Consider the following 23,946-nt stretch of genomic DNA (forward strand, 5'->3'; position numbering starts at 1 on the left):
CTTCGGAACACAGTAACGGAGCTCCCCTCTGTCCGTATCGCACCTGCCAGGTGGCATCACGTGCCCTGTCTCAGTGCAGTCACACGTCTGTGGGCTGGAAGTGCCAGCCCCACCATGGCACAGAAGGAGAAGCTGAGGAACGTTAAGTTGCTTGCCCACAGGTGGCCCAGCTGCTAAGTGGTGGGCCTGGGACTTGAACCCACAGATCTCTGGTTTTCATTGCTGAACTCCAGTGCCTCCCCATGGGGTACCTTCCCAGGGCAAACGTAGGGGACTCAGGCACTTTCTGTTCCCTCCTCCTTGGGACAGTGCCAGCCAAGGCTTGTCCCCGGACAGCCGCCCGGACCCCCACCCAGCGCGGCGTACCGAACACGATGAGCCGGGTGTGAGTGTCCGTGGAGCCAAGCGGGTTCTGGGCTGTGCAGCGGTACATGGAGCCGTTGAGCTCCGCGGGAACCCGCTCCAACACCAGCTCCTTCCCGTCGAACTCGGTGCTGCCGTCCAGGAGGCGGCTCCCAACCCGCGTCCATGTGAACATGGGCTCTGGGAAGACTTCATTCTGTTGGCCGGAGCAGGAAGGAGTCAGAGCCATGGCCTGGCCAGCCCTGGCAATGTACTGTCATCTGATAGGATCAGAGGGGCTTCCGGGAACACTAGGCAGAAGAAGACTCTAGGGCTGCAGAAGAGGTCAAGGCCCATGAGCTATGTCTAATCTGAGTTCTGGATGGGTAAGCAAAAATGCAGGTACCTTTTGCCATTCCTCACCAAAACCATCCCTAGACTAGCAGGCTGGGCTGGAGGTCAAGGGCAGGGTCTCAAAGCATGCTGCCAGGATGCCAGTGCCTGGCTGGGGCCCCTCCCACCACCCTCCCAGATGCTCAGGGAGAGGCCGACCTGAAATCCATGGACCAGAATCCTCACTGTGTCCCCGACTCGGGCTCTGGTGGGCGTCATCATGATTCTGGGTCCTTTGGGGGCAACTGAAGGGAGAGAAAGGCCAGGTCAGAGAGGTGGATGTATGTGCAGGGGAGGGGGCACTGGGCAAGAAAAGGAGGGGTAGGGGAAATGAAAGAGAAAGTTCCAGTCCAGCTCTAGTCCTGCTCCAGGATGCTCATTCGTTCCTTCCTTCCCTCTACCTGCCTGCCTCATGCAAGCACATTTCCTGAGCCCCTGCAGTGAGTCGGACCCTGGCTGGGACTTGGGGATTCCACGGTGTGCCGAACGTGGTCTCAGCCCTGGGTGGTCAAGGTGTGAGGGACCAGATTCCTCACTGCCTTGTTTTCTAAATCCCCCCTCTCCCTCCTTCAGGCCTGGGTCTGGGCATCCGGACCCCGAGAGGAGAGGGTCCCGACGTGTATCAGGTGTCTGATGTGCACTAGGCTACACCGGAGGGCCGTCACACCCATCCTGGTGCTTAGAGGCAGGCAACTGTAAAGCCCATTTTGCCGCGTTTAAAACCTAGGGAGGTCAGCGGCTTGCCCAAGGTCACACAGCCAGGAAGTGGCAGAAGCAGGACTTCGTGTCCTGTGGGCCTTCAGAGGGAAGCAGGAAGCCTGGGAGTGGAGAAGGAGAGTTGATACCTTCTCCCACCTGAGCTGCGGTCCCTGGGGGCTCCTGGGGGCTCCCGGGAGGGCCAGAGATGGTGGGGGAGGGGTCGGCCTTGCCTTCACTTCCCTGAGCTGACCAACCGGGGCCTTTGCAGCAGGTGGCCCCTCCGACTCCCACCCTCACTGCTGCATCAAGATGTTGCTTCTGGAAGCCAGGCCAGCTGCTCTTACCTTGGCACTTCTACCACCACCCTGAAACCCATGAGCAGCTGCTGGCTGTCAAACCTGGGCCTCCCTGCCTGCTCCTAGAACTCATCACCCGAAGGCATGTCCTCAGTCGCCAGAGTCTCACGCCTTTCAACCCCTGGACACACAGAACGAGGAGAGCCCCGAGACCAGGACCGAGGCCGAGCCTTCTGCTCTCTAGCTGCACGAGCCACTTCAACTTGTTGGGCCTCAGTTTGCTCCCCTGTAAATGGGGACAACAGGCTACCACCTGATTTGAGGGGTTGCTCTGAAAGGACAGTAAGGGAGGGGTCGGAGACAGTAAAGGGTGTGCCTCTGCTCATGCACAGGGCATGAATCTGGAAATGCACACAGGATCCCCTGATTACACGGGATCCTGATTACATATCATACCCTCTTTACCTTGCCTGAGCATTCTGCTCCAAGGACAGACTTGGGAAATCTCGTGGACAAGATTTTCTAAGCTTCCCCCAGCAGTTCTGGGTGTTCAATAAAACCACCCTTACCCACCCACCCCCACTCATCCATTTGTCCATCTACACATCCATGCATTCATTCTATCCATACATCCATCCATTCCATCATAGCATCCCATCCATTCACCTAAACATTCATTCTATCCATTCATCCATCTTTCCTTCATATTATCTACCCATTCATTCATCTACCCATCCACCCAAAAACCTACCAGTCCGCTCACCAGCCCATCCATTCATCTGCTCTGTCCACTTAGTTCTTTATGATACACCTGGTCTGTGTCGATCATTATGCAGGACACAATGCTGAATGATGATAACAGTAGCTTGTATTTACTGGGTACTTGCTCTGTCACTATACTAGGCACTTTCTATGCACTGCCTTATTTAATCTTCACAAACACAGAAAAGAACTAATTGTTATTAAATAAGAGTTTATTAAGTAATGTGTTAGGGACTTTTCTGAGTCCTGTACCAGGTGAACCTGGCAGGTAAAGATCCTGCCTGTACAGCACTTAAACTCCAGTGGGGGATCCAAGAAATAAGGAACCTATATAATACATACTTGTAGATAGAAATAAATACGATGCCAGAAAGCAAAACAAGATAAGGCGTTGATGCGGGGCCAGGAGGAAGGGGCTGAGATAGGGCAGAAGATCTGAGTGGAAGATTTGATGGGAGACCTGGGTGGGGGAGGGATTGAGATATCGGGGTGAGATTTTTCCAGGCAGAAAGGAAAGTCAGTGCAAAGCCTCGGAGGTGGACCTGAGCTGGATGCATTCAGGGAAGAGTGAGGAGGACCCTGTGGCTGCAGCAGGCGGACCAGAGGGGCGTGGTGGATAAACACTCCCCGGATTTTAATGTGGTGGAGGTCACACAGGGCGAGGCACTGTTCCTAAGCACTCAATTTGATGAATCTTAATGAACACGATTACCTGGGTGAGTGCCATCCCAACCACACTCTAGCGCATTCCTCTCCCTCCAGAAGGTTCACTTACACCTCCTTTCAGTCAATGTCCCCTCTCCGTAGGTAGAGATTGCTTGGATTTCTACCACCAGAGGTCCGTTTCACGTTCTAGAAGCTCACAGACACGGAATCACGCAGTCTGTACTTTTGCTGTCTGGCTTCTCTGGCTCAGCGTGTTTTGGGTTCCAGCCACGCTGCTGTGTGTATCAGGAGTTCATTCATACGTATCGATAAGAACTACAGTTTATTGTATGAACATACTACAATTTTTTCGCCCATTTTCCTAGTTATGGCCATTAGCATTTCTCACAGTTTTTGTAGTTACGAATAGAGCTGATGTGAACATCCATGTCCAAACCTTTGTGGGCGTGTGTTTTCCTCTCTCTTGGGTAAACACCGAGGAGTGAAGGAGTGGACCGAAGAGTCGGGGTACATTTACCGCTATAAGCAGCGGCCAGTTTTCTGAGCAGCAGCGCTGCCTCCAGAAACGACGGGCGTTCCGATGGCTCTACACTCGCGTCAGCACGTGGTACAGCCAACCTCTTCAGTCCCAGCCATTCCAGCAACTGTGGACGGGCAACTCGCAGAGGCTTCAGTCTTCATCTCCCTGATGACCGATGATGTTACACCTCTTTCTATGCACGTATCGGCCATCATCAGAACTTCGTTTTAGAAATAATTGAGTTTCCTTGTCATTATTTGCAGTAGCTGTTTATATATTCCAGATACAAATCCTGTGTCGCGTATTTGTGGTCAGAGTGTCTTTTTCTCAGTCTATAGTTTGCCTTTTCATTTTCTTAAAATTGCCTTCTGATGAGCAGACGATACGAATTTTTATTAAGTCCAATTTACCGACTTTCTATTTTTCATTTAGCGCTTATTGTGACCTCTGTAAGAAATCCTTGCCTGCCCTGGTATCGCAAAGGTGTATTTCTATGTTTTGCTCCAGAAGCTTTGTGATGCTGGGTTTTACATTTAGGTCTATGATTCATCTCAAATTAAATCTGTGTACATGTGAGGTAAGAGTCCAAGTTCATTTTCTCTTTATGCGTCTCCTGGGTCATTCGTTACAAAGACTTCTCCAACCCCATCGAACGGCCCAGGGTCCTTTGTCAAAAATCAATTGAGTCTATATATTAGGGTCTATTTCTGGACTCTATTCTGTCCTATCAATCTATTTGTCTACCTTTAGAAGGTTTGCGGTGCGTGTGTATGTGATTCATGATATGAATTATAGTAAATGGATCAATCAGGGTGAAGAATAGAAGAAGGCAGGTGGGGAAGCCAAAAGTTCACTTTGGGGGCTACTGTAATAATCTGGGTGCCTCGGTTGGATGGTCAGAGAGGAAAACCATGAGTTGTGACAGGTGTAGGACATATTCTGGTTGAGTTGCCAGGGCTCAGTGATGGCTTGGGTGTGATATATAAAAAAAGAATGGGATTAGTGGGTGACCCCAGAGCTCTGGCTTGATCCATGGGAAGACTGTGGTTACCATCTACAGAGGTGGGTTTTGGACCCAGCTGGGCATCTGTCTTCTTGGAGGAGGGGAGAGCACCCTTGTTGGAGGGGACAGAGGAGGGGACAGCAGAGGGGACAGCGCAGGGCTATCACAGGGAGACACACTAACCTCGCTGGCCTGACCTTCAGCGTCTTCATTAGATGACTAGAGTCTGCGAGTCTGTGCCCAAGGTCATCTCGTCCACCCACGGCCTCCCTCCCATGCCAGGGAGCCAGTGCCCTGCCTGCGTGAGGTGCAGACTCTCACTCAGGACCCACCCCACCCCCAGCTCACACCACTCTCCCCGGTTCTCTCCGCAGTCCCCCCAGGCAGACGGTATAACTCGTGGGCTCTGGGGGCAGACTGACCGACCAGCCTGGGTGACCTGAGGAGAGCTCCTCAAAGCCCGAGTCCCCTCATTAAAATGAGAACAGTGGTAGCATCTCTCACTGCTTCACAAGGTCACTGCCCAGTTGCAAGGAGAACACATCTGACGCAGATCCGGGCTCCTAGCACATGCTCCAAACATTTATGAGGTTACTATGGTTTCCCCCCATTCAATAGGTCAGAAAACTGAGGCTCGAAGACCTAAGAGGCCTGAGATTTCACCAACTGACAGCAGCTGAGGTAGGCTGAGGAGCCAGCCTAAGGGGCTCTTACTCACCCACCAGTGTGGCCTCTTCACCTTGGTGGCTCTGCTATGTCCCCCTCTGCCCACTTCCCTGCTGTGCACACACATGTCCTGCTGGCTTGGGGTGGGGTATGGGAAGGGATGGAACAGGCCTCTGGCAGCACCCTCTTTGTCGCCAAAGATGCGAGCTGAAGCTCATCTCCCAGCTGCTTTGAGTCCTTGTCTGGTCTCATTTTTATCGCTCTCAGTTGGGGTAAGGCAGGGAGCCACCCGTGGGAAGCCCGCACTTGGCCAGGAGAGGCAGGCGGTGGCTTTCATGGGTGAAGCAGCTGATGAAGGGTGGAGACTGCTCCCAGCCTAAGAGCAGGCTGCATCTTGAGGATGGGACGGGAGGAGACGGGGGGGGGGGGGCCGGGAAGGCTGGAGGGTCCAGAGAGTGGGGGGAGGGCCATTCGAGGGCCAGCTCTGGGTGGAGAAGTCCAGCACTGAGCACAGGGCCTGGCCACAGCGGTGCTCATGAAGTCTCTTTGGAATGAAGAGCAAATGGTACCTGGGGGTGGGGGTGGGGTAGAAGCTCACAACAAATGGCCGCTATGTGGAAGCACAGTGACAGGTCTCACTGCCTGCCTTCGAATCCTCTCCCTCTTGCCTTCAACAACTTAATTTAACCTCGCTGGTGCTCAGTTACTTCCTCTGTGACATGGGATAATGAGGGTACTGCGCTGAGCTACCACAAGGATTACCAGTTGGGTGATTGGGTTGCGACTGAGTTCATATGAGACAAGCAGCAGTCTGCGGTCTGTAGCAGGTGTTCAGTAAAAGTTAGTCCCAGTTATTGCCTTCTCTCTGGGCAGGTGGCTTGTGGAAATCAAAGGGCCATGTCATGGGCCTTAAGGGGAGCAACCCCACAGCCAGCCGAGGATGCCCGCTCTGGGGCTGGTGTGTTCAGTGGCTGGCATTGCAGGAAGGGAAGGAGGTACCACAGAACTGGCTTGAAATCCCAGCTCTGCTTCTCACAAGTTGATGACTCAGGGGCTCCACCAACTGAGCCTCAGTTTTGCTCATCTGAAAAACGGGAATACCCAGTAAGCTTCTCCTTGTGAGGAATAAATGAGATAAGCCTTCCAAATGCTCCTGGCATTTTGTACATGCTAAATGTCCATGAAATCCTTTCCCTCGCTGTTTGGTGTACAGCCAGTGCTAAGTTTTCTGGTAAACCAGCAGGAAACAGAAGCCCTTTGGACCCCTTGACATAAGCTGAAGTCCCCACCCTCATCAGTCACTGCTATCTGTCCTCAGTCATGAGGGGTTAGGAGCTGGGAGGGCTCCATGCAGCACCCATCACCACAGAAGATGCAGAGGACAAGCCCAGGCCTGTGGGGCTCCAGGAAGAGCTTCTGGGTGCCGTAGGTCAAGGTTCAAGGGGTTTCAAACAGAGGGAATCGGTACAGGGCAGGAGCTGTGTCCAGTGTCCTGGTTGCGCCCACCTCCCACGTCCCCGCAGATGACAGGGTTGTCACTGTACTTTAAAGTGTAAGCCAGCATGGTGTCCTCCGTGTTCCTGACCCCAACCTGGCAAAGCTTCCCGACCCTGACTCGGCAGGCCTCCGACCTGTTGGGTCAGTGACCCTTACCGAGTAACTGGCCCCTGGGCTCTCGGGTCTTTTGTCTCAAACAAAAAACCGCTTTGTCACCTCCTACGTTCCCGACCAGGATGGCTAAAAACCTTCCTGGACCTTCCCGTGACCTGACTCAGCAACACCTCCCACCCCCCGAAGAGTCCACACTCTGTGTTCTTCACGCGTCCATCAAGCCTCCTTGTGTTTTCTGTGTTTATTTTCAACCTTGAAAACCTTCTATGTTTCCTAACACTGATCCATATTCTTTTCTTTAAAGATTTTATTTATTTTTAGAGAGAGGGGGAGGGAGTAAGACAGATCGATGTGCAAGAGAAATCAGGGATCAGTTGCCCCTTGCACACTCCTGGTTGGGGGTCCGGCCTGCAACCCAGGCATGTGCCCTGACCAGGAGTCGAACTGGCAACCTCTTAGTTCACAGGCTGATGCTCAACCCACTTAGCCACGCTGGCCAGGGCTGATCTATGAGCTTGATCCTGATGGACCAAACTCTTGTGACCTCTTATGTTCCTGACCCTATCCAGCAAATGCTCCAGCCTTGCTTGACTCTCCCAGGTCCTCCTACCCAGCTCAGCAAACCTGCCTAAGAACCCGAACTCTGCCCTTGCTGGATGGCTCAGTTGGTTGGAGCACTGTCCTGTACACCAAAAGTTTTCAGGTTCGATCCTGGTCGGGGTGCTTGTTTCTCTCCCTTCTTCTCTCTCTAAAATCAACAAATATATCCTTGGGTGAGGGTAAAAAAATAAATAACCCAGACCGTTACCTGTGTGCCTGCCCCTGACTCCAATTTGCTCCCTGCCCTCCTTAACTCCATGACAGCCGGCAGCCCGGAGCCCTTATTCCGCAGCTTCCCCCACCCCAGCTCTGCAGGGGCCTGCGGAAGGGTAGCTCCCAACCTTACCCAGCGTGACCTCTGCCTGCATGGGCATCGACAGCGCTGGGTGCTTGACCTCGCAGCTGAAGAGGGCTTCATTGTCGATCTGCGGGTTGAGTGTCCAGGTGAGCAGGGCACGGACCTCCACGGTGCCGTCGCTGCCCGGGGTGTGGCTGTGGCGCAGGAAGTAGACGGGTTCGGAGCTGTGGACCCAGCGGGGGAACTCGCGGCTCACCACCGTCTCTGGGATGTTCTCGGTGGTCGGCTGGAGAAGGATGCTGGGGTCTGGGGTCAGGCCGCGGGACGGCCGCTCGGTGTAGGGATGCCCGCCCCGGTTCTCAGTGTCCAGCAGGGACAGTGACCGCTGCACCTTGGTGTCATCCAGGTCACGGTGCAGGAGGCTGCGGAAGGGCCTGCTGTCCTGGAGCGGGCCAGAGCTCGCAGCTGGCGGCTCTGACAGGGGCACCGCGTCCACTGGCTCCCCATCTCTTTTGAAATAAACCTGGAATCACAGGGAGGGTATGGGAAAAGATTTGTGCCAAAGCCCTAGACCTCCCAATGGGCTCTCAGAGGATGTGGCCACAGGAGGCCATGCTTCCAGAGCCTCTTTTCTCCTGGCAGCCTTCCTGATGGACCTCCTCATTCATTTCCTTCCAGCAGCCCAAGACCAAGGTGGTTTCAACTCAGTGAGGACACGCAGGCCCTGGCGGCAGAGGCTTTGCGCCTCAGTTTCCTTACTTGTACAGGGACAATCAAGCACCTACTTCACGGGGCTGTGGAATGCCTTGAACCAACAGGCAAATAGGAGGGCCCGGGACCCAGCCTGGTGGCCACCTGGGCTCCCAAGGGGCGGCCCACACCCACCCGGGGAGAGCGAGTGGACGAGAAAGTGGAGAGGGCCTGAGCTTAAATGAGACGTCAGAGGAATGAGGAGAGGACCTCTGCGTGTGAAGTCGCTTTGCAGGTTTTGGAGACAAGGCAGGAAATAGGTGCGTGCGTGGGAGGAAGCCAGGGGTGGGGGGGTGAGGCGCACACACCATCTTCTTGCTTTCTCTGCGAGCGAGCAATTGAAGTTTTGAGAGGCGGCATTTAATTTAATTTGCTGTCTTTTTATTTTGGTACAGGCGCCCAGAGGCCTGTGGGGATTGGGTGTGTTTTTTAATAAATCAGATAAATAAATAGATGGAAGATGGGAAGAGCGGAGGGCAGGAAGCCGCTCTCAGGATGCTGGTGCAGGTGGCGGAGGGCGGGGGAGGAGGGCGCGGCGGGAGAGGGGCTGGGGGGCGGGCAGGGGATGAAACCTGCAGCACAGAGAATCTGTCAGAGTTTATAGCTCCAACGAAAAATCTCTTAGGCACATAATAGCCATAGACTGCTTTGGCTTTTTCTTTTTTGAAAAGTGCTTCAAAAGCATATTTGTAATTTATATCAGAGAATTTTTTCAAGTTCTGAGCTTCCAGGCAAATACAAGATGCCTGGAATGTGGGGAGATGAGAATCATATATATATGAGGACATATATATATATGTGTGTGTGTATATATGTGTTTACATACATATATATGAATTTGATTTAACTTGCTGTCTTTTTATTTTGGTACACATATACACACACACATATATATCTTTATATATATGTCTTCACATACTTATATGTCTTTTACTGTGTATATTTGAATATTTAGTGTCATCTTAAATGGCAGAAGCAGGCAGGCGGGGGCAGGGTTTCCCCCACAGCCCCAGGGCTGAGAGGAAACTTTCTATGGGCCCTTTGGAAAAGTTTTCCTTTGGGGAAAAGACCAGCTTGCTTGATTTTAGGGGTCCAGACCTCCGAGTGGGCTCCAAAGGAGGAGAACCTGGGGTTCCATCCTGCTCTCACCCATGCGGGCGTTGAAGGTGCCGGTGTAGCTCTCGCCCTGGGGACGCAGGTGTGGGTGGAGGGAAATGGGCCTCACCGAAGGCGTGTCTCCGAACACCTGTGCCCTGCCTCACCTGTGTGAACCCGCCTGCTGCCCCACCCGGGCCCGGCACGCCGGCCCACTGCCCTGTCTTGAGTCTTTCTGCGCCTGTGTGCTGTCCTGTCCTGGGCAGCTGGGGGGAGGCTGGCTGGGTACCATGGTCACCCCACTGGAACACGCCTGTGAGACAGGCAGGGTCTGTAATGCCTCGCCTCCCCCTCCTTGGACTTGAACCCTACCTGTCCCCCCCCCCCACTGACCCCTAGTAATGTAAAAAACTCTTGGGGTCAACACCTAAAGTACTACACAATGTCGACACTGGAAGGGCCTTGGGAGCCTGTGGTCCATAGCATCCCCACGTGGAACCCCAAGGGCTCCACAGAGACACCTCAGGGGTCAGCACGGACAAGGTGCCCTTCCTTCGCTCTTCACTGTTGTAGAGACATTTAAAGACATGGCGCTTCCGTGTATTTCATTCAGACCAAATAGTCCTGTTGCTACTTAACACGCTGAAAAACTTGAACGGCGTCCACCCCCAGAACCTCCTTACAGAAACGAGAAGCAAAGGGGAGATCTTCCTGCTCAGGGTTATTCAGCGCGTGCGGCAGGCTGGGCTGGAACCCCGCTCTCAGTGGGCACTGTCACCTCTGTCCCTGCCTCTGACTTGGCCGTGAGTGGGTACGTGGATGACACACCCGAACAAGACACACAGCAGGGTGATCCTGCAGGGACGGATGGGGGCCGGGGTACTCACCGTGGGTGCTGGTTTCCCTCCGGACACGATGCAGACCAGCGTGAAGTTCTGGGCTTGGTAGCGGCTGAAGGGGGCCGGCGTGTCCGCAGCTACCACTTCGATGGAGGTAGGAGGGGCTACCCAAGGGGGAAGCACAAAAAGAAGAAGGCTTAATGGAACGGTGAGGAAGAATTCACTGCGTACCTCAGACGGGCCAGGCCCCAGACTGAGTGCTGGGTGGGGGTGGGCTCCGATGCTGCCCAACCCCAGAGGGTGCCAATGTCATCAACCACAGTGAGAATGACGTCCCTGCTGGGCGGAGAGAGAGGGCCCTGCCTCACCCGGCTCGCAGCCTGGTGGGTATGACAGCACATGACACAGAGACGACATAGTTAATGTGCTCAGTGCAGCAGGTGCCGTGAGGTACAACAGAGTGTAAACAGGCCTTGGTCAAGCCTGAAGAAGTGGCACTGTGCTGTGACCTGAGGGAGCAACCCATGCGGGACAAACATGACAGGTGCCGGGGACAGCATGTGCAAAAGCCTGGGGATAGGCTGGCCCAGGGCCAAGGGCGGGGGGGGTGTGTAGGATGGGAGGCAGGGGAACGTGGCACCCAGTGGGGCTGGGCCGATGCGCAGAGCGCTGAACAGGGCAGCTGGTGGGGGTTGGCCCCTCACTGACTCAGGTTCCCATGGGCTCAGAGAGCCTACGGTGACATTTTCAGGAAATTCGAGAACCAGTTGTGAAATGACTGCTGGCTGGACATCAGCCGCGGCTGTGAATTGGGGCCTTCTTTGCTCCTCCCCCTGCCCCAGCCCCCAGAGGCGGGGTCACTAGGCTTCTGCTGTTCTGAGTTTTCCTTCTTTGTCCCGAGAGCAATAGGGAGCCACGGAAGGTTTTAAGCAAGAGCGGTGATGTGACCCAAGTTGCAGTTCGAGAGACTGGGAACAGAATGGAGGCCGGGGAGACGGATGCTCAGACCCCGGTGAGGGCAGTCAGAAGAAGTTGGCTGCATTGGCGGCCTGGAGGCTTCTTCCCACCTTCCTTTTATTCTGGAAGCTGACTGACCACAGATGGCCCTGCCCCACAGGCTCACCTCTCTGTTCTCCTCACCAGGTGCCACTGGCTGGTTTGCCAAAGCCGGGCTCCAGGCACTGTGGGCACTGGCACGGGCCCACGTGGAACCATCGGGCATCCCTGGGTCCCTGTCCCAATTAAGTCACCACCACCTCCACGTCCGTGGGCAAGTCACCAAGACCGTGAGCCTCAATCTCCCGCTTCCTGGAATGGGAGTCCCACTTGGCAGGCATGTTCGAAGAAGCCAATATAAAAAGGCTTAGCACATGGCAGGAATTCCCTATTCTTATGATTCTTCTGGTTATTCCCCCTCATTGTCAGCAGCACAAAAGCCATAATCTTAGAACTTCACCTGGGAAAAGCTGTCTGTTCTGGCTTATCCGGCCTTGGGTCCCGAGCACTGGGAGAAGCAGAGAAAATGAAGAGGGGTGGGCTTTTCCTCCCGGCACGGGGGTTTCACCCCGGTTAAGTTTAATTAAACTCGACAAACATTTCCCGACACCTACTAGGTGCGGGGCACAGTGCCAGGTGCTCACAGTAGGCACCCGTGATGGCACAGACACCGCCACGAGAGGCTCACCGTCTGGCAGGGGAGGCAGCTGCCTGGCAACTCTATTTTAAGGTCTGGGGGAACAGAGCCAGGTAGGAACCATTCATTCATCCGGGCAGCCAACCACGCGCTCTCAGCGGGAGAGGCAAACAGGAAGCAAGGGGAGAACAATAGACGGAGAATTGTAATTAAGTGTAAGATGGGATGAAACAGATGGTAAGTGAGGTAGGAACTCCGAGGGGGGGAAATATACCAGAACACTTCAATTACCCAGAAGTTGCAGATTCTACAATCTAGCTTCTGTAAAATTCAACTGAGAACTGGGATGTTAGTGCAAGCACCAAGAGCGGCCCGTGTTTATGAGTCAGACACCGCTCTGAGCCCTCACCTGTGTTAATTCACAGAACCCTCGCCAGGAGTCTATGCCTGGGTTTATGTATTCTTAAGAGGTGAAGCAGCTTGCCTGGGTTCATGGATGGAGTCAGGATTTGCAGCCAAGCGCCCCAGCTCCGGAGCCTAACCTTGGATGTGAAGCTCTGCCTTCTAGATGTTTGCAAAGAAGGAAGGAGCTCATACCTGTTGGCACCTGAACCCTAACCGCACACTTTAGCCACTCATTCCTCTGGCACGTCTCCGTTTCCATGGGTACCAGGAATCCAGATCCCTTGAGAACTACCTGGGGTGGCTCTACTTAACGCACTTGCCCCGAAGATCAAGGACCATGCCACTTAGAGTTTAGCACCAAGCTCTGGCAGTGCTCGCGGTGGCATTTGTACACCCCTCGAGAGTCCTAGAGGCTGAGACTTAGGCAGGGGACACCTTCAAAATCACTCCTTCAGCCTTCCTTGCCTTCACTGAGCAGACAGGAAGTAGGCACCTAGAACTTTCCTTATAGGATTGCTTTGAGGAGTACATGAGATGATGCTTGCAAGACGCCTGGCACATCGGGAGCCTGCGATACAGTGTAGCAATCTTAACTAATATTATCTGTATCCCTAACAGAGGAAGGGAGTCTAGGACAATGGTTAAGAGTGTGGGTTCTAAACTCAACCACCCAGGGTTCAAAGACCAGTGGTACCACTGCTGGGTGTGTGACCCCGAGTATGTTATTTAACCTCTGAACCTCAATTTCCTTATCTGCAAAATGAAATTGGAGGTTACCTGTGAGGATTCAATGATATAGGACCTCAGGGTGTTTGAACAGTGCACCTGATACACGTCAGCTGCTTTTATTAGCACTATTACTTACTAACCTTCTTTCTTTGAGGATCCTTGCTACGGGCTGGGAGAATGAAACCTGCTCTCCGCCCCCGGGGCAACTCACAGTTCAGCAAGGAGCCCAGAAAATGCCCTGGATTGGCACGGGTCAGTATACAGCCATCACTGACCCCAAGTGGCTGCTGGGCACTCAAAATGTGGCTTTTTCAAGTTCATGAAATTTTGAACTTGAATTTTGAAGACAATTATAAAAAGAACGTTATTAAAGAATAGTATTCATATTTTATATTGGTTACATGGTGAAATAACATTTGGGCTATGTTGAACTTAATGAATATGTTATAGGAATTACTTTCACCTTTAAAAACTTTTCTCAGCGTGGTTATCGGAAAACTTACAATTACCTAGGTGCCTAGCCTTATATTTCTCTTGCCCAGCACTGGATTAGACCTTCCCCTCACAGGTAAGCAACTGGGGTCAGAGAGAGGGAGAGGTTTTGCCTGTGGTCACACGGTGAGTTAACGGCAGAGCCTGGCCAGGCACCCCAGGCTTTACACACGCAGGCTGGGGTTCCTGGCACGCCACGGGTGCCCCCCAACACGCACACACGCACACGCATCTGCACGTGCACACATCCCCATTCTGTAGATCTGCACCCAAGTCACGCACGCCGCCCACAGAGACCCTGATTGGGAGCTGTGTTCCTGTCCCTCGTTATATTACTGAGCAGGTGTTAGCAATATGTACAGTTAATCAAGCTCATAAGACAATAACAGATTTCGGTTGTATGGGCGACGACGCAGCAGAGCCGCTAATATCAGCGTGGACAGCCCAGACTTCCCACACTCTCCCCATCAACATGGCCCTCAGCCACCGTGTCCTAGAAAAATGTTACCCTGCCATCTTGCCTGGTGCAGGGCTCCAAGCGCAGACAGCTGGGGAGCTGCCTACACCCAGAGTCTCTGGCTGCCTATGGTGGCTTCCCCCCACATATGACTGTCACCCGCTCCCCTTCCTCTTTTGTTCGACTTCCTTTGATTGAGAACAGTGTTCTTTCTCTCACGACCCACTGTTCATGGACTTCTCATCTACAGCCTTCCTTCACTTGTAGTATTCCCAACCGCATCGTATCCTTACCTCCACCTCCCTCTTCCCTTCCATCCCCACCTCCATCCTCACCTCCATCCTCACCTCCATCCCCACCTCCATCCCACCTCCCTCTTCCCTTCCATCCTCACCTCCACCTTTTCTTCCATCCTTACCTCCACCCCCTTTCCAGTCCTGCCCCCACTTCCACTCCCTTCCACACCCCTATCTCTGCCCCCATCTCTATCCCTACCCTAACTCAGTCCATATTTCTGTCTCCACCTCTTCCACAATCCCAAGCCCATCTCCATTCTCCCCTCCATCCCACCCCTGTTACAATCTCTGACCAAGGTCGAAATGAGAAGTCCCCTATGTGCCCATCTTCAGATAGATTCCATGGCCTCGGGAGCAGTGTCCAGTCACAGGCAGATGGCCAGCTGCAGGCACAGGCGTCAAGTGACTTCTCGGATCAGAGCAATCCTAAGTTCAAAGTCAGGCTCTGGAATGATCAGTATGAAGCAGAGCCACCTGGCTGTGATCCAGGTGGCATAGAATGGCAAAGGGTCATCAGGCACGAGCTCTGGCTCACTGATCTCTCCCCATTTCTTCTGTGACAGTGTCCAACGCATCCACTCTTAGTGCCTCATTCCCTCGGACTTCGAGATTGTGCCTTCAGGGATGTCCGTGCTAGAACAAGGCTCTCTCGGGGCTCGGGGGTGCGCACCTGAGAGCACCTGAGATGACCCTCCTCGGGTGCAGAGACACTGAGCGGGCATACGTGGCTTAGGGAAGGGACAAACAGTAGTTAGCCACCATAACAGCAGGAAGAACTGCACTGGGCAGAGCTTCGGGATTCACCTACCACTCCTGGGCATGTTCTCGCGCTGTGTAGCCCAGTCCTGGGCCATAGAAAGAGCCCCTGCCTCACCGAGTTCTACGAGTCCACCATCACCGTGAAACAGTGGCCCAGTGGCCCCCAGTCAAGCCAGTGGACGTCCCAGTTTATTTTTTCTCTTTGGCCCTCAGCGGAGAGGACTGCTGCTGGGAGTTGCTTTGACTTTGTCGAGTACAGGAAAGGCAGCGTGGCTTCATACCCACCACAGCTGCGCGTCACGGCTAACCTCCGTCGTATCTGCTCTGCGCCCGTCAAGGGAGGCAGGGGCTGGTATTTCAGACTCCATGGTTAAGACGGACACAGCGAGGTGATGGTCGGGTGAGCTGTTTCATGAAATTAACTCTGACATATCGCCTACCTTTCTCTTGAAAGCAGAACTTTGTCTCCGTCGTCGTTACTCACTTTGGGGATAAGACAATGGCTCTTTGCTCCACGAATCATCCTGCAGCCTTTGCGATTCGGGAACGCAGGCCTGCTCCTGCACAGACCCTGGCATTCTTGGAAAGAGGCTTCCCCATGCCCGTCCACAAGTGTATCTACTAGAATTCAGTGCTCCTCCCGCTGTGAGGTTCACCCTGTCCCAGCCCAGACTTTGCTACCACTCTCTGGTGGGAATTTGGGCAAATCAACGGACCCCTCCCCCAGGTGACAGTCTTCTCAACTGTAAAATGGGTTCCGTAAAACATACCCTGCCAACCTTTCAGCTTGTAGAATTTTTGAGAGGCGAAGCAAACGAGGAAATGAACATAAGCCTTTTATACGGACTGCAAAGTGCTGCGCCAACAGGAGGGGATTATTTACATTGCCTGTTCGATCGCCCGCACCCACCCCTTGGTTTAGAGGGACGTTCGGGGGAGTTGCGTTCTCTCCCGAGGGCGTGAGGGCGGGAGAATCAGCCCTGTTCCTTGGGCACCACTCTACGGTGGCGCTTAGCACACTTCTGCTCTGGGGGCCGTTTATCACGGGGCGGTAATCAATTAGCTTTGGGGGAGGGGTGGAAGAGGGGAAAGACAAGTTCGAAATTATATTATTTGCAAAAATCCATTCTTTCCTCTCAGCGTGCCTGGTCTATTGACTACCTTCCTCCTCAATCAGCTCATAGTCATTACCCTATATTTCAAAAAAGAAAAAAGAAAACCACCCTCTTAATATAAAAGTGTCAATGAATATAAATGTACCTCCATGTTCCCTGTGTTAATTTGTTTCTTTTTTTCCTTTTTTTTTTTGTGGTTCCACATCTCAGTGTTTCTTTCTCACCCTCTCTTCCAGTCTCTCTCTGCTTCTTTAAGATACTGATCCAAGGAGCACCTCCTCCGGGAAGCCTTCTCTGCTGTAGCCACACTCAGCTGCCCAAGCTTCCTTCCTCACCTTGCTCACCTCCTCTGTGCCAATCACATATGAGTCCTTCTGCTAGTTAACCCCGCCACCTGCTTTAGGGCTGGCCTTGGGTGTTGCCTCCTCCAGGCAGTCTTCCAGGACTTTGTCAGGCACCATTAGGGCTTATCCTCTGGTTCTGGGAGTGTCCTGCTCTAGTCATACTCACAGGTGCTGGTCACTCTGTCCTGGACCCACGCCTGTTTCTCCACTAGCCTGTGTGCTTCCTGAAGGCTGGAGCCTTGCCCTTCAACCTAACCTCAGAGTCAGTGCAGGCCTGCCCCACAGGAATTCAGTTGAATTCCTGCTTGTTTCCCTTCTTCCTTCATTTTTCCCAGCACAGGCAGGTGCACAGCCTTTTCGTGGAGGGGATCCCACAAGACCCCCGTGCTGGGGGCCTGCTCTCCATAACTAGCTTTGTCTTGATTCTCCCCACCTGATCATGCTGCAAACACACTGAGATTTGGGGGGGGGGCACAAATACCCTGAGGTTGTTCCGACCTCAGGGCTTTGCATCTGTTGCTTCCTCTGCCTGAAGTGCTTCACTCAGCTTTTTGCATGGCTGGGTCCCCCCCGCATTCTAAGCTAGGTCTCCTTGTTACTGTCATCATGGCGCTTTGTTACTTCTTCATAGAGGTCATCACAGTCAATGTATAATTATTTCATGCACTGGTTTGCACACTTGTCTCTCTCTCCAATATCCCACCCTAGAATGGAAGCACCCTGAGGGCAGAAACTCTTTTCATCCATGGTTCAACCCCAAGACCTGACGCACAAGAGTGTGCTCAATAAACATTTGTCAAGTGAATAAATGGATGAGTCAAGCGGAGGGATCCAAGTGTCCCGCCCAACAATTCCTGCCCAATCTGGAAGGACTGACATCTCCAGCCTCACCCAAGCCCCTCTCTCCCAACAGAAGCTGGAGGAAGCAGAGCCCTCAGTAGGAGTGGGACTCTGGCAAAAGGAGGGAGAGAAAAAGCACAACTCTTTGCTTTATGGGAAAATTAAATATTGAACTGAGTAGTAACAGCAGCCAAGGGGAAAAAAAAAACTGACAAAAAGCTCCCAAACCGAGCTGCCCTCAGTGACAGGAGAGATAAACGCAGCGTCTGTGCGTATTTGGGCTGCGAGGGACCCTTTATGTGGCAGCTACTGAGCTGAGCCTACTGCTCCCTCCAACCTGGAAGTGGCGGGAAGGCTCATGCTGATGCAGTGGTGAGTGGTGAGGGTGGGGGATCTGGCTCTAGGTCATGGCCAGGGAGGGTGGCCGCTGCCCAGGACTCTGTGCCAGGAGACAGGGGCCTTTCTGAGGGGCGAGGGGCTACAAGGGAACCCAGTGGCTGCGGGCATAATCCATCCCCTGCCTCCCGCTCCACGGGAAGCTGGCGGGGAGCACCCACTCACCTGCCTGGTTCCTCCCCTGACAGCTGTTGTGCTTTTGCAGCGGTGCAAGATAAAATTAACAACCCACTGGAGGCTCTGGCTGACTGCTCTGGGGGAGCGGGGCGGGAGCTAGAGCGAGGCAGCGAGGGAGGCGGTGAATCGGTGAGGCTGGGCAGAGCTGAATGCTACGCAGGCTGCTGCTGCTGCTGAAGAAGTAAAACCCTACCTTCGCACCCGCACAGTTTGCAGGGGGCAGTGGGGAGGCCGGGCTGCAGCCTCCCTGTTGGATCGGACTGGCGCTCTCGTGCTATTTTGTAGACTATGCCTTTGAGCTGGTGCTTCTCAACATGTGGTCCCCAACCAGCAGCATCAGCCTTCCCTGGCAGCTGGTTAGACAAGAAAATTCTAAGCCCCATTCCAGACCTGCTGAATCAGAAACCTCAGGGGAAGGTGGGGTGAGGTCCAGCCACCTGGTTTTAAACAAGCTTTTCAGGAGATTCTAATGCAAGTTCAGTGTGTGAATCACTGCCTTGACTTCTGTGAGCTGCAGTCTGCTCGTCTCTAAATTAGTGATACGATGGTGGTGTTACAGGACCTGAAGTCCATAGTAGGTGCTCAGCGAACATAAGTGAAAATTATTACTGACCTGGAGGGCCAGGCTCAGGGAGGGCAAACCCCAGTACACTCCTCCAGGTCTCGGCAGAGGGGGCAGAAGTAGAGCTCTGTCCCAGACTCTCTGACTCTCTGCACTGATTGGGTTAAAGGCCCTTCAAATCCCCAAGGCCCCGCCCCCACAGCCAGGCAACTTTCTGCTTGTGCGTTGATTGGCTGTTTGTCAAAGTCTCCAGTCTTCCGATTGGCCTACTAGGTTGCCAGTCCCACATGGACCCACCCTGCATCTGGGGTTTGCTTGGCTAGAGGCAGCGGTGCCCGTGGCCACTGCAGGAGGCTGCCTCAACCCTTCCACGTCATTGTAGTTTATGTGGCAATAGAGTAAATGTGTTCAGGCCCAGATAGGTGCCATTTCTGCAGAGATGAAATCTATGGGGTGTGACATGAATCTGTTTTAAATAGCAGCAATACTGGCTATTTGGGGGATGTTCTCAATGCATCCCAGAGGTATATATTACACACATGGGTGATTTTATCAGGTGCTGCACTTGGAGTTTGAGGAAGGGAGCCTCCGGAAGCCCACAGAAGCCTGGGGAGGTCCTAGGAAGTGGGGAAATATTTAAGATCTGGCAAGAGCCAGTGGCACCCAGCTCAAGTTCTTCCTGCTCAAGTTCAGGTTCAGAGCTGCTCTATATTCCTCTCTCCTCTGCCAAGAAAAGCAGTGTGTTGAAGCTTGGGGTCTCTGAGTGGATCCTACCCTGGAGAACTTCTGTCTCTTTCAGCAGAACTTGGCTCCCCTAAATATTGGGCCTTGGTGTTCTGGGTCCCAGAACAGGACTTAGCCCTGACCTTCCCCACCCAGGGCCTGAAACACCTGGCTCCAAGGTCACTGCCCTTTTGTTCACAGGCAGTGTGTCCCTTAGGCAGTTGCTAGTCTTCTGAGCCTCACCCATAGTGTGCCTGTCCTGTGTGGGCTGCTCGTGAGGGCTGAAGCACGTGGCAAGGGCTGCCCCTGCCGAGCTCACAGCAGAGGCCCCAACCCTCGCCCCCAGCTCAGAGCCTTTCTTCCAGCAGCAGATTTCCCAGGGCTCCCGGCGGCTGGAGTCTTTCCTGTCCAATCAGCATTTTAAGATTGATTTCCAAGTCAAGGGCAAGTAAATCATTCTTGCTGCTTGCTTCTCATAAAGCAATTTCCAAGGGAGACAAGAAGGGAGGAGCGGGGAGAAGCCGTGGAAAGGGCACTTTTGGAGGAAGAGGATTGTGTGATTTTTTTTCCCCAACATTCTACGATGAAAAATTTCCAACCTATGGAGAATTACATTATCTGAACTTTTACCCGTCGTCCAGTTTCTATAAGGAACATTGTAGTCTACTTGCTTTGTTGTACAATACATTTGTCGCATTGGTTCATTGTCAAGAGCTGGGTGAGGCTGAGCCAAGCTTCATCCCCAGTGGGATCCAGCTGCTGGTCAGGGCGGAGGGGCTTGAACTGGGGTGCTCAGAGATCTGGCACATGTGGCCTCTTGCCCTGGCCTTGCCATGGCCCCATGGGCCAGGGCCTTGGCCACCTGTCTCACCTCTGACCTCTCCATCCTCATGCCTCATCAGGCCCATCCTGGCCTCAGTTGTCTCATCTGTAAAATGGGGACCCGACAGCTGCTGCCTCGCAGGGCTGCTGTGGGGAAGAAGTGAGCTCACGTTTGGGAAGCTCTTTGCAGGAGGCCCACTATGATAAGTCCTGTATCCCTTGGCCACGAAATCAGTGAGCAGTGACGTCCATCGCTGGCCCTGGAACAGTGGCTGGACTTCACCTACGTTGCTCACTTTGGCTGCTGACCCCTCGAACTAGGGATGCTGGTTCACTCTGCTGATTGGGACCCAGCTCGGGGCAGATCCAGTGAGTGTGTGTCCGGCTGCTGTTTGCAGGGGTCACTGGGGGCAGGGGCGGGTTTGCTCAGTAAGTGTCCTCCTCTGCACCCTGAGCCTGGGGCCCACTGGGTCCCTAGGCACACAGTGGGCGGGCTGGGGGTGAAGGGTGGAGAGATTACCACCCCCTCAACTTACTGGTGGTCACTCTGGGGAGGGCTCCCTGGTGCTGGCCTGTGGGATTCCTAAAGTTTTCCCAGTTCCAAAGCCTCTTGCTCTGTGTGGGGAGGCCCAGAGGTTCAAGGTCAGGGAGGAGGCAGACCTCCTGACCAGCTGTCAGACAATGGGACTGACTGGTCAGCAGAAGAGGGCCCAGGGTCTCCCTGATGGGGAGCCTCGGGAGTTGGGGGGTCTCTTCTCTGACGGGCCTGGGCAATCAGCTGGGGCGGGGGGTGGTGACCGGCACCACAGCTGCCCGGTGAGTACCTACTCGACCCTCCCTCCTACACCCAAACCCCAGGGTGCTGAGGGGGGTTCGCAGACCCATCCTGGCTCTGGTGGCATCCCTGACAGATGTCACTGGACTCAGGGCCGTGCCGTGGCCTTGCCTTTCCTGTCTGCCTGGGGCCCAGCCCAGTGGACAGAGGGCAGCCGGGCCCTGCGGCAGCCAGGCCTCAGGGAGGAGCCTTCCCCTGAGGCCCCTCCCTCAGCTCCCCGGCTCCCTCAGGCCTGGGCACAGCAGTTGGTCACACAGGGGCTCAGGAGCCTCGCTGCCCTGACCTGGCTCTGCCACCTATTGGCTCCGTGACTTGGGTGAGTAACCTGTCCTCTCTGTGCCTGTTTTCTCATCTGTGACATGGGGATCCCCATGATATCTACCTGATAGGGTTCTTGCGAGCACGGTATAGAGGGTTTAGATGCCGGCCTGGCCCCTGGCAAGCACGACTAAATGTCAGCTCTTGTTATTATTATATCTTATTACCTACTCCTCACCCGTGTCCCCTTGGGGTGCTCCCTACTTGCTGTGGTTTGCTGCTCCCACACTGCAATCTACGGGGCTCCTTTTGCTTGAAATGCCTCCTGTGCTGTCTGTCCCCAGCCCATGAGCCCCTGCTCTATGCCGCCTCCTCCATGAAGCCTTCCTGATGCCTCCTCTGGCGGGAGACTCTCCTTCCAGGCAACCCCCACCTCCCCCAGCTTGTGCCCCAGTCCTCCCCCATCGCCCTTATTTTCCTTGTCCTGGAAACCTGTGAGCCGGTGCCCTTCTCTGTCTCCTCCATCTTTCAGGGGCTCCTTCAGGGCAGACACTGGTTTTACATCCCTCTCCGTGTCCCCAGAGCCTAAAGGTCAGGCTCTGCACTCAGAGCAGCTGAGATTCCCCATTCGGTCACTCACTAGCCATGTGACCTTGGGCGAGGGGCTCCGTCCCTCTGAGCCCCGGTGTCCTCCTCCGTAAAACGGACACAACGACACTCACTCTGCCACCAGCTGTCCTGAGAAGGAAACACGAGAAGGCTCACCAGGAACGTAGCTCAATGCCTGACATAATGAGCACTTGATCAGAGCTGGCTTTTGGTTATTAAGGTTACCATGATTATTAAAATCGTTGTTAAGATAATCACCCCTAAGGAGTGAGCAAGGTCACTGGCAGCAGAGACAGGGCCAAGTCAAGCCGGAGTGTGCTCTTGGTCCCAGTCTCCCCCGGGGTGACAAAGGCAACAGGCTTTCCGGGGGCCAGCTCGTTGCCTCCCACAGTTGCCCTGTTCCCTGCTCCCCGCCACTCCTGGCAAAGTTCTGTTCACACCTGTAACCTCAGCCTCATGCCTGCTTCTTAAATCACTGGGCCCGAAGCAGTGCAGCTTCTACAGTTACATATCACTTGTAATTAAGGGCCCTGTCCCAGGGAGGGGACGTTTACCTTCTGCCGGAGACACTAAATCCAGCTCCCAGTGGTGCAGAGGATAAAGCATAGACCTGACCTAACACTTGTCAAGGTTTAACGATGCGCCTGCAGGCCTGCTGTGGTGGTGCCCTGGAGACTGGAGCCTGAGGGGCGGGGGTGTGGGAAGAAGGCAGAGGGAGGCAGTGCCGGGACTGGAGGCCTGTTCTGGTCTGTGAGACACAGAAGGTCCAGGGAGCTGGTGGGGGTCTTGGGGGGCTGCAGACACCTGCCTTGACAATTTCAGGGGGCAGATAAAGCTCCACAGTTCGACTCAGCTGTGCAGGATGAGCCAGTCATTCCATGAGAGGCTGCAGAGAAGCTCCTTAGCCAGGCAGTCTGGGTTTAAAACCGCTGCACTTACTTGCTGTGTGACCTTGAGCAAGTTACTTAACCTCTCTGGGCCTCAGTTTTCTGATTTGTTAAAATGGGAACAACAGAAGTACCTACCTCCTAGAGGTGTGAAGATTAAATGAATTAATGTATTTAAAATGCTTGAAGAAATGTTTCGCACCCTGTAACTGCAAAATTCACCACTAATGTCGCATGTCCAGGCTGTCCCATATCAAAAGGGCGCTCTCTCAGGCCTTCTCCCTTAGCAGGCACAGAGTAGGTGCTGATAACTATCGGCTGAATCACAAACTTGTAAGTGTGAGGAATAAATGAGCAAATGGTCTTCATCGGAGAAGGGCTGGCGATGCCGGCCCTGTGGCCCCAGGAAGGAGATGCCCAGGGCAGGGCATGCGGCTGGCTGCTCCCTCCAGCTACAACCGGGGGTCGGCGAGGTTCCACACCACGCCCAGTGCGCAGAGGTCCTTTGGAAGCCTGATCTCCACCCCCAGCTCAGGGCCTCAGGTCCCCACGGAGGGAGAGTGACAATCAGAGAACACTCAGATTCATACTTTAGGCTTCTCTGAATTAGCAGACTCCATTTTCTCTTCTGTAAAATGGGGGTACTGCTCTTGCTGACTCCCCAGGTGGCTGGCAGGAGCAGCTGATGGTGCGGCCCAAATATTCCAAGCTGCTTGTTGAGAGGAGCCCTGGTCTCTGGCCCAGGCCCATCTGGCTGCCATAGTGCCTCCCACTTAGACAAGGTCCCTCATCTTCCTGGCAGCCTCATGTAGCAGGAGAACCGTGGGCTCTGGCTTCCAGCAGACCTGAGCTGAAATCCCAGGCCGCTCTGGGCTGTGGGGGGCTGGGCCTGTTCCATGACCCCCTGAGCAAATGTCACTGAGGCAGCCCAGGGAGGACCAGGGCACCTGCTGCTGAGTACACCATGGACTGCCGGTCAAGGGCACCCCTCCTTCACAGGGCTATGTTCTGGGAGGCAGGGAGGGCGGATTCTGGATGTCTGTGCAGGAGGCGGTTAGCAGGCTTGG

At 54.1% G+C, this 23,946-nt stretch overlaps 1 protein-coding gene across 1 annotated transcript in view; it reads right to left on the reverse strand.

Annotated features, from left to right (window-relative positions):
- The window catches only part of IGSF21 (immunoglobin superfamily member 21), a 222,373-nt gene that overhangs the window by 980 nt on the left and 197,447 nt on the right, over positions 1-23,946 (reverse strand). Inside the window, exons 5-8 of the mRNA XM_037148002.2 lie at positions 10,589-10,704; positions 7,905-8,379; positions 895-980; positions 367-559 (exon numbers count right to left, since the gene is read on the reverse strand). Coding sequence (XP_037003897.1) covers positions 367-559; positions 895-980; positions 7,905-8,379; positions 10,589-10,704 — 870 coding nt within the window. The remainder of the gene's footprint in view (positions 1-366; positions 560-894; positions 981-7,904; positions 8,380-10,588; positions 10,705-23,946) is intronic.

The sequence above is a fragment of the Artibeus jamaicensis genome, unplaced genomic scaffold (assembly GCF_021234435.1).
Source record: "Artibeus jamaicensis isolate MK-2021 breed Jamaican fruit bat unplaced genomic scaffold, CSHL_Jam_final scaffold_847, whole genome shotgun sequence".
Taxonomy (NCBI): Eukaryota; Metazoa; Chordata; class Mammalia; order Chiroptera; family Phyllostomidae; genus Artibeus; species Artibeus jamaicensis.